A 10889-nucleotide genomic window follows, 5' to 3' on the forward strand; every position below is an offset into this window, starting at 1 on the left:
TTCATGTGTCGTTTCGAGACTGTCTTATTGATAGAGACACAGAAAGAGACGATTGAGTTCGGGATGGATGAGCAGTTTGCTCATCTTGATGATACTTGAATACCTGGGGCTATTCCTATACCACTATCGACTTCATGATGGGATTTCCGCTGTTGTAAATGACACCCATCTACCTTGGTATCTTCCTTTCCACTGCCATTTTCATATTAGCGTGGGTTTGCTGCGCGACGTTTTCTTTATCTGGTGCATAAAAACATTTTCGTGCATTGGAGGTCCAACCCGACAGTGTAGCCCTCCAAGAGCATATGCAGCGATCGAGACACTGATGTGATGTATGACCGTCATGAGACCCTGGGGGTTCAAATTCTATCGTGAAACCATGAGTACTGGCAAATGCTTCGATCTCCCGAATTGATGCAACTATCATTAGTTAGACAATTGGTACAAAGATAAGTGCCAAAGGAATTAATACAACCCTTCGGAGAACGGTTCCAAAAGCCGGTAAGACACGGGAAAAAATATTTTGACATGATCACTAGAGGTTTGGTCAGATTATGATGCGGCTGATGTGTGGTAGATCAGGAGGTTGGGTAGGACTAGAGCCGATAGATATAACTATGGAAGCGGCGAACCACGGCCGAAATGATGACACCCCCTTTCAACTGAACAAACCTCTTACATACCCCTACTCGTTGGCTAGCTGGGAGGGGGTGTCAACTAAGCAAGCTCGAGTAAAGCCCAGTGGTGGCGGTGCATGCTATTCAAAACCGCCATATGGAATTACTGTCAATGGAGATATGCCAAGATTATTCCACTGCAGAAGCAGCCAAATATGGAAAATTATTCACAAGAATGTTGAGTTTGGGAAAGGTGATGAACAATGGTTCAATTCAATAGAATTGATCCTAGACAAGGTTCAATATGAATACAACATGATGATGGGGACCGGGCTGTGCCAGGGATGAATTGTGGCCGTTTGTATTTTGGGATTTGGGCAGTGTCGGTATGCCTGAACAGGCTGTCCACAAATTAAAACGCGAATTAGCATGGGTAGAGGAGGGAGTACAAGTCAGTGAGAAGATTCAGGACCAACACCTGCGGGGAACGTGGACCTGACACCCTCAGTCACCTACTTTACTATTACCAGGCTGATATTTGACCCCAACGAGCTTCCCCCGATAAATCCAGTAGGCAAATTCGACCTGCGGTTCAAAGCCACCAGCACATTTTTCGGCCAAATTAAATTACGTTATATACTTACGATTGCAGTGGTTACATCACTTGGTCTTTGGTACATATCTCTCATGATCGCCTCAGACATTGGCACTGCGGTCATTAGGGAGCTGCCACTCGGCTGAAAGCTTATCGACAATCTGGAGAGAAGAGTCGTGGTTAGAAGGAATTCCGCGACGGTGGTAGGGCTCGACTATATCGATGATAGTGGCTTTTGTGTGTATCAGTCCAAGACAATTGAAGCCCAGCAATTCAAAATAATGTTGGTGAGAGACCAGGCTGCGGGGTAGAATGTTGGGAGGAACATGTGTGAATTGCAGCGTCAACATGAAGAATGCCTTGTAAGGCGCATCTGCTCGGCATGGCCTCAAGCCCCTCCTCTCCTCGTTGAACCTCACGAATCCAGACACCTACTCTTCTATTATTAATCTTCGTGTACCCCGCATCTTTGCCTATCCCCCCTGTTCGCCCTCACATGTGTTTCTATCTATGGCCTATTTCCATGCGTCTCTATTTCATAGCGATTAACCTTCCCTTTTTCCTGAACGCGTGTCCTGGGCTGCTTTTATTATCGAGACCCTTTATCGTAGCTTGATCTGAAACTTTTATCCAACACTACTTTCTAATTGATTTCATCCAACGGCCGGTCGAAATCAACCGCATTTCGCTATGGAACTCCAGGATCTCTTTCACTACGGCCATTCTTGGCGTATCATTGTTTGCAAATGGTGTGACGTATCGCAAACTAACATCCCCGGCACGTCCAACAACAGCATAACCCAATACGTGCATATTAGACCGCAGCTATCAAGCTATTTGAGCGAAGCCTTGACCATCTGCCTCTTGTACGAGACCCCGATGGGATCTCCATGTTAAAACAAAAATGGGTTGGTTGTGTTGTTCTTAGTTCTACGCTACATATACCTGAGAGGACCACCGCTCCTTACATAGTATCCACATCGCAGCCACCAGCACCTTAGTCACATGGTCTCAACAGTGGGGTCGCGCAGGCCCTACGAAGGCCAGGGGATGATCGATTCTGAGACCCCCAGATCGATAGATGTAGCTCAGGTGGTCTTGTCGCGAAAAACAAAAAGTTCCCGCCTCCACCCAAACCACCTTGACATTCTCTTGCCCATGATCCGTAACAGAACTGGATCGATCTTGTCAACAGGATGTGGCTTGTGAAAGACGATCCTGCCTCCCTCCCTGGACAACTGCTTAAACGCCACTGCCGAGCCGCTGTTGTTCCTCGCAGTAAATCCCGCATCAATCATGGCATGAACAAATCGATCCCACAACACGTCCTTCACAACCTCATCTCTGTCGGGAAACATAAGTTGAAAGACCCCCAACGATTGCCTCGTTACTTCAATGGCGGTACCTTTGGTCAACTCGGTGGGTTCTCCGTGAGCACTTGGAGCATTGTCCCGTAGCTCTATTATATCACCGGGAGAAGCACCTTGCTCTCCCCATGTTTTAGCTTTTTCGCGGCGTGTAACTATCTTGGACGACCGAGACATGAGTCGTTAACAAATTGGCAGAGAGTCGCGGCGAAAATAAATACAGGTACCGCCGCCTTTGTAATTTTCTCGAGGTTGGCTTCCCCCGGCCAGTCCACTGGTAGTCTCAGCTCTTCTACTACCTCTTTGTTGAATCGGTTGCGAATATTGGTGAACTCATAGTGGAGAAAGACAGATATGTCGTGCTCAATGATCGATTGTGGAATTTTGTGCAATATCAGGTCTTGATGGGTATCGCCGATGGCGGAAAAGCCAAGACGTACAGGAAGTTCGGGTCTGCTATTAACAAGCACTCGAACACGTAAAGAACCCGCGGACAGTAGGGTGGAGAAGAGTTTGAGAAGGGGCTTAATGTCAGCATCCTTCTCGCACTCATCTAACGCATCAATGACAACAAACAACGCCCGAGAGGATGGCGTTGTCGCTGCTTTCATCAGTGGCTCACTTCCACTTGGTCTTTGAACAGTGAAGAGGACCGCCCCCAGGACTCTGCGATCTATGCTCCATTGCGCTTTTGTTATTTTTCTGTCATCGAAGATATTGCGGGCGGTATCGCGAGCTCGGTGATGCTGGTGTACTTCAGTGCCATGCGAAGGCTCTCGACCTCACGCGAAGAGGAATACCTCAAGCCTTGCTGGTTCAGCCCCATCTTAGCGAGGGTTATCTATTGTTCCCGATTTGCTCATCTTTACGTTGTAGCAATTGGCCAAACATTGTGGTATAATGTCTAAGTTGTGAGCTATATGTGTTATTTGCAGTTGAGACCTGTGCTTGAGAACTTCAATCAGCACAGAGAGCTTAGTAGAAAAAACAATTTACCGCCTCCTAGATCTTCTGTAAAATCGGTTCAGATCCAATCGGGGGCATAGAAATTATATCTTTATTACTAAAACAGGCGTTATTGTGTTATGTCGCCTCCGTAGCTGATGAAGTTACTCCGTATGCCACATGTAAGCTCTCACACTGCTCAAATTCAACAATCAGGACTTGCTAGTTGGTCTACCTACTGTTCAAAGGATCGTCCGAATGTTGTAGTGCTAGGTGAAAATATATATTTTATGAAACTTGATTGTTCATTTATTGAGATGAGAGCTCTTCTCGGGTTTATATCTCTAGATAGTTTCATCTAGGACTTTGAACTTTAAATCTAGGACTTTCAGACTAGTAGTCTGAATCCTGAAGGGAAGGGGGATCCCCGGATTTTCCAACACCGAATCCTGCCGCATCATGCACTTTTCGTCCGTGCCAAACGTGGTCAGCCAGATTTCCCCGGCATTTTGCCGCTCCAAGCGCCATCGGTCGTCAAAACATGGTCCGTGCTGCACTATTGGTTTTGTTGACGCCATCGCTGAGTGAACTTTTCTTCTCGGAAGTAGCACCACGCTTGTATTTATCGCGATACCCTTCCTCTTAAACTTTTATTGTGTCCTTGCGTTCAAAGATATTGGATCACTTTCTGTTGGAGATCACAAATGTGAGACGACCAAGTCGGTGGCAAGGTGTGGAACAAGGTGGAACATTCCACGGAGGTGGTGCCTGTACATAAACAGTAGCTCTCCTACTGCATCTTTTGAATGAATTAAGAAACATGGATCTTCCCATTTCAACAGGTTATGAGCCCGGGAGGCTAAACTAAATCTAAAGCTGAGTCTCCTACCTAATCATCCATCCCTTACTCACAAGGACCTTACAGTCCCTTCCACTGCAGCGGAGACTCAACAGCGGTCTTGGACCCTGCCAGAATTATGGCCCTTCATCCTGCTGTCTCTTGAACGAAGAACCCGGTACTTGATCATTTTCCAATCTCGATGCTTTCTTCCCTTTATCACACAGTCAGATGGAAATGACCTGCAGAAAAGCTCTTGATTTTTCTATCTAGGCTGTTGTGTTGAACTTGCTTTTTGGGAAACACAGATCACACCAACCTCTGACTGGAAGTCCGGACTTCCGGGCTGCCGGTCTAAACAGCCTGTCTGAACAGCTGGAAGACCTTCCTTCCGGTTTCATCAAATGTATGACCTTTTGCTCTGTTGGATGTGGCACGCCTCTGCAAGGTTTCCACCACCTAGCGTGTCTGCGGGTGCTATCTATAAGAAGCACGTCCTAGACTTCCTGGCTTACCTCTACCTTCATCGAAAACAAGCCAACAACATCAACACATTACATTACTTCAATATGTCAGACGGCAAAGACTCGAATCTGAGCGGAAATCTTTCCGGAGTTGCCAAGCTTGAATCCTCTGAAGGCTGGATCAACTGGAACGAGGAAATCCGAGACCTACTGGCCCTGTCTGGTTATGACGATCTCCTGGTGAGAAAACGAGACCCACCGGTGCAAGGCAATCTCTCGGACGTCGACTTCGAAGAAAAGCTAGATGCTTGGCACCAGAGACAAGCACGGGCGTGCGGAGCAGTTCGATATCGGCTTGGTTTCCGTCCCAGACAGGAAGTCCAAGGTCTCAATAACTTAGCGAACATCCTTAAAACGCTGGAGCAGCACTTCAAACCAAAGGGTAGCAGCGTATTCCACGACCTCCAGCAAAACTTCGATCGGCTCACTCTGGGCAACTGCGAAAGTGTATCCGACTTCTCTCGGCAATTACGAAAGACCCGAGACCAAGTCCTTCAACTAGACGAAACTAGTCAGATTGGACAGCCACAACTAATAGACAAGTTTCTCAATGGACTTGGACCCAAGTATCAAGTATTCCTCACTGTATTTCTTCAGAGCCACAGCCTGCTACCCGAACGGAACCTCGAAGGCATCGTCACCAAGGCAGCTACTACTATCGAAGAAGCTACTAGAGCTGCTGAGCAGGAGGAACATAGTCAGCGGATGCAACAACAGGACCAAGACCAAGAGACAATCAAGCACGCTGCTATGGTCGCTGCCTTCAAGGAGCAAAATTTCACGAGCTGTAGCTACTGCAAGAAGCTTGGGCATACCTCAGATGCCTGCTGGTTACTTCACCCAGAGCTTAAGAAACGCCTGAACGATAAGCGATTCAGGAGAAAGCAGCGCCAAGATCATCCAAGAACCAACAACCGAACCAGAAACGCGGACGAGGACGAAGTTACAAATGCTCTTGCCATCCATGCCGAACCCGTCATACAGCTGATGGCATACCAGGGTCAAAGGTTGAGCGATTTACTCGAGAAAGTACACGTGTTGGATAGCGGAGCTTCGATGCACACCTTTTGCAAAAGGGAAAACTTCAGCACCCTTCACCCCTGGAGCGGCGGACAGACAGTTGGAATCGGCGAGACACAAATCACCCCTCAGGGTCTGGGAAACTATATCCTGCGGCTGAAAGGGCTTGACGGTCCGCGACACCTGGCGCTCGACAACTCAGTATACTCCCCAGAAGGGCGTGTCAACCTTGTTTCGATATCTGCCTTAACAAGGAAGGGGGCAAAAATCTCTTTCGGCGACAACCAAGCCAGGGTGGCATACGACAATCAAGTAATCCTGACAGCCACTGTACGATCAGGGATCTATGTTGTGGACCAACCAGACGAAGCGATCAACGCAGCCTTGGCGTCACTTGTTATTAGCGACCCCGAACTTCAAATATGGCACGAAAGACTCGGACATCTAAGCGAGAACGGAATCAAGGCCCTGAGGGGAATGGCGCACGGTATTCATCCGATTCTACGCGGAGAAAATTGCGAACCTTGCATAGTTGGAAAACAGAAAGAGCGCCCACACCAAAAGTCAATCCGGAAAGGGACGTGCCCGCTAGAATGCGTCCATGCAGACATTGCAGGGCCGTTTCCAGACACTGCCTATGACGGCTCGCGATATTGGGTTGTCTTCGTCGACGACTTTACCCGCATGGGCTGGGCATACGCGGTCAGGGAAAAGTCTGAGTTCACAAGGTGCTTCAAATATTTCCTCGACACGTATGAGAGGCCGGAACGTCGGTGCCATTACCTTCACGTTGACCAGGGTGGCGAAAACCGCAGTGACCAGCTATGCATCTTCTGCGACAACAAGGGCATCAGCATCTACTATACTGCGACCGATCAGCATGAGCAGAATGGGATTGCGGAGGCCTTTAATCGTGTGCTTCAAGAAAAGGTTACACCCACACTCGAGCGATCGAACCTGCCGCGAAAGCTCTGGCCCTATATCCTCTACGCGGCCGTGTATATACGGAATAGAAGCCCTAGCAAGGCCCTGAACAAGACGCCCTATGAGGCGTGGTTCGGAGACAAGCCAGACCTCTCTCATCTCCGCGTTATTGGTGCAAATGGATGGGCCATATTGCCATCCGCCAAGAGACAAAAGCTACGTGCAAAGACGATTCAGTGTCGACTTCTTGGATATCAAGGCTCCAGTAACTACATTGTTGTAGACAACAATAGCCGAGTCTTCATCGCCAACAATGTCATCTTCGACGAATCCAGCTTTCACGAGGCAACAGGAACACCTACTGGATCAAAGAGAACGAGAAGCGAGGGACCTACCTTGTATCCAGAGCCAGAACCTTCACCCAAGAAAGCAGCTCCGCCACGACACGATGCCATCCCACAGGTTGAAGAGATCATGTCGGAGGATGAAACAGGCACTATTCACGTACGAACATCCGAGCCTCATCATGACTCGACCGGGCCGACAGACTGGGACGAAGAGCTCCGAGTCTCGCAGAGATCGACCAAGGCAAAGCTTCCTTCAAGATACCTGCTCTTAGGAACCAATACTCTCACAAACCTCGTGTGCGCCCACGTCAATCTTGCGGCTTCCTTGGAAGACGAGGCGGAGCCCCGAACGATAAAGGAAGCCCAAGATTCACTTCAGTGGGAGAACTGGCTCAAGGGAATGACAGCCGAGATGGACTCCATTAAGGAGAACGGAGTCTACACCTTGGCAAAGCTGCCACCAGACCGGAAGGCACTAAGGGGGAAGTGGGTATTCAAACTCAAGAGGGGAGCTAATGGAGAAATCCTGCGGTTCAAAGCACGCTACGTGGCCCGAGGCTTCGAGCAACAAGAAGGAATCGACTACAACGAGACGTTTGCCTCGGTCGTCAAGCCTATGACTTACAAGGCAATTTTTGCTATAGCCGCAGCGCTTGACCTCGAGCTCGAACAAATGGATGTCAAAACTGCCTTTCTCTACGGGAATATCGACGAAGAGATCTACGTTGGGCAACCAGAGGGCTTCGATGACGGAACCGGAAGAGTCTGGAAACTACGAAAAGCCTTATACGGGCTGAAGCAATCACCTAGAATATGGTACCAGACTCTCTCTTTATTCCTCCAAGAGCAGGGATTCCAGCCTCTCGTTTCCGACATGGGTGTCTTCGTCAATGGCCAAACCTACATTGCCGTTTACGTGGACGACTTGCTCATCGCAGGACCATCAAAAAGGGACATCAAGATGATCAAACAAAGCCTCAACCAGCGGTTCAGCATGACAGACCTGGGGCCTTGTCACTTCTACCTAGGGATGTCCATTACTCGGAACCGCAGACAGCGGAGACTGAGCCTCTCGCAAAAGGGGTACATTGAGAAAGTCCTGAAGGAATTCGGACTATGGGACTCCAAACCGACTGCGACCCCAGTGGCAACAGCGAAGCTAGAACCCGCCCTTGACGATGAAGACACTCACTCAGATCGCAAGCACTGGTACGCTAAAGCAATCGGATGTCTGATGTACGCAATGCTAGGGACCAGACCAGACATTGCATTCGGCGTCTCCCTATGCAGCCGCTATCTCGCAAATCCAACTAAGGCCCAGGAAGCCGCAGTGAAGCGCATAATGAGGTACCTACGAGGAACCTTCGACTTCAAGCTCGAGTTCCGAGGGGATATTCGCCCGTTGACGGGCTACACGGACTCGGACTGGGCCGGAGACACTGAGACTAGAAGGTCCACTGCGGGATACATCTTCAACGTTGGCAGCGGTGCGATAAGCTGGGCCGCAAAGCGACAGCAATCAGTGGCGCTGTCTACCTGTGAAGCTGAATACATGGGGCAGACACAAGCAACCAAGGAAGCCATCTGGTTGCGAACCTTGCTAAAAGAACTACTGGGAGGTCTAAACGCCACAGACCAAATCGCTGCCACAATTATCTACGGAGACAACCAAGGGGCAATTGCAATGACTAAGAACCCCCAATACCACTCCCGCACAAAGCACATTGCGATTCAGGAGCACTTTGTGCGAGAAAAGACGGCCAGCGGAGAAGTTGAGATGAACTATATCCCGACCGACAAACAAGTGGCTGATGGACTCACAAAAGCACTTCCCAAGGATCGTTTTCAGTTGTTCCGGAAGGCTCTGGGAGTTGTCGGATCGGACGAGTAAAACTATTCGGGCCCGAAAGGGGATCCACGCTACGAAGCTGTGCGATCTCTGGAATACATTCAACAGATGTTACCCTTAGCCCACTGCGCGAGGATCCAGTGGGAGTCTACCGCCCGATTATCACAAACAATGGCAGCTCGTCCAACCCTCACTACAACTACCGCTAGAAGGTCAACAGTGACCTGGCCGCATGGGTTGCAATTCCTGACCGGACCAAGACTCCTAAAGGTCTGGCAAAAGACGACTCGAAGGCTATGGGGGCTGTATACAGCGGACCAAAGCCGGGAAGGAAAGCTGCATGGGTTGCAAGTCCCGAACTGGATCATGGACCTTGGTACTGCTAGCAGCCGCAGTATTGCCAACGAGCACCAAGGACAGGAGGCTGCTAACACGGCCGAGAGCGCTGCTAACACGGCGTAATGGATCCGGCAAAAGATGAACTCAAAGGCCCGGGGGCTGTATTCAGTGGACTGAGGCCGGGAAGTATGAGAAGCGCATACAGCGCTCATCGAGGATGGCACAGATATGGGCTGCAGTGGGAGCCTTGTCATATCTAAGACAATATTCCCTACGCGCCCAGGACTGCGTCGAGCCTTGACGCGTTCAGCAACACTCTTTCCTCTTTCACCCACGAAGGTGTTTTAAGGTTTTAATGAGGTTGCTGAGATCTTAGATAAGTCCAGGTACCCACAGTCTTGCTCGAGTGGGAGTGTTGGAGATCACAAATGTGAGACGACCAAGTCGGTGGCAAGGTGTGGAACAAGGTGGAACATTCCACGGAGGTGGTGCCTGTACATAAACAGTAGCTCTCCTACTGCATCTTTTGAATGAATTAAGAAACATGGATCTTCCCATTTCAACACTTTCGTGCAGCAGCCCATGTGTGCGTCAGAAATCATAAACGTAGTGATGGCAGTGCATGACCAAGATCGTGCTCACAACGTGGAAAGGAGTGTAGCCAACGACAACCGGGGTTATGGGAGCGAAAGGCAAAAGCTGGGGGACACAAAAAATATATGGCTTCAAGACACAGCACGGAAGAACGTTCAGGATAAGCATAATCTTGACGGCCTCAGGAGACAACTGCGTTAGTAATTAATCTAGTTGTATGCTTTAAGTAACGAAAAAAATAAAAATAAAAATAAGAATGTTCAATCAACACATTTGCTGCTGCTCTTCACATTCACTATAACCTTTGAGCACGCTTAGTGCGATGCCATCACTCTTGATAAACATTCACGTAAGAGTGGACAGGGTCAAACGACAGTTTAGGGTACAGGACGATTTATAAATAGAAGTGTAGGGTGATTGACTGTAGATCTGCTAGCAAGGCGCTCTCGCGACTCATGTCCATCGGTCAGCATTCCACTCTGAGAACACCGTCTTTGCCAACCAAATATCCTCTGAAAAGCTTTGACTTGGCCGATTCCGCTTGCTTGAATCGCCAGTCACCTTCTTGGCATCCATCATCGTCTCCGACTTCCACGCTCGCTTGTTCGGCACCAGCTGCGCCAACGGACGCCGAGGCGGCTTGAGGAGCAAAGCCCGTTCAAAGTCGATCACCATAACCCTGTTGGTCTCAGGATTGAATAACATGTTTGCAAGTCGCACATCTTTGTGGACCACGCCCTCTCGATGCATGGCTCTCAACGACCGAATGGCCTCGTCTTCGAGCGGCCTGTCCGTGTCGCCAATTCTCTGTGCTCTGTCGATGCTGCAGCCTCCCCCAGGACAGAAATGTCATGTGCACCACGTAGACCCGGTGGTCATAGTAGTACGTCTTGTTCATCGATCCAAGGTCAATGGCACCCAGGAGAACAG

The 10889-nt window shown here is 49.3% G+C and overlaps 1 protein-coding gene across 1 annotated transcript; it reads left to right on the forward strand.

The window, feature by feature from the left end:
* Positions 1-9197: 9197 nt before the first annotated feature.
* FOXG_21526 (uncharacterized protein) lies at positions 9198-9488 on the forward strand (the record flags this gene model as incomplete). The annotated part of the gene is made up of 2 exons (XM_018401870.1): positions 9198-9238; positions 9287-9488. The coding sequence occupies 2 exons, from the start codon at positions 9198-9200 to the stop codon at positions 9486-9488; spliced, it is 243 nt and encodes an 80-aa protein (XP_018253956.1).
* Positions 9489-10889: the final 1401 nt, after the last annotated feature.

This window comes from Fusarium oxysporum, chromosome 14 (assembly GCF_000149955.1).
Source record: "Fusarium oxysporum f. sp. lycopersici 4287 chromosome 14, whole genome shotgun sequence".
Taxonomy (NCBI): Eukaryota; Fungi; Ascomycota; class Sordariomycetes; order Hypocreales; family Nectriaceae; genus Fusarium; species Fusarium oxysporum.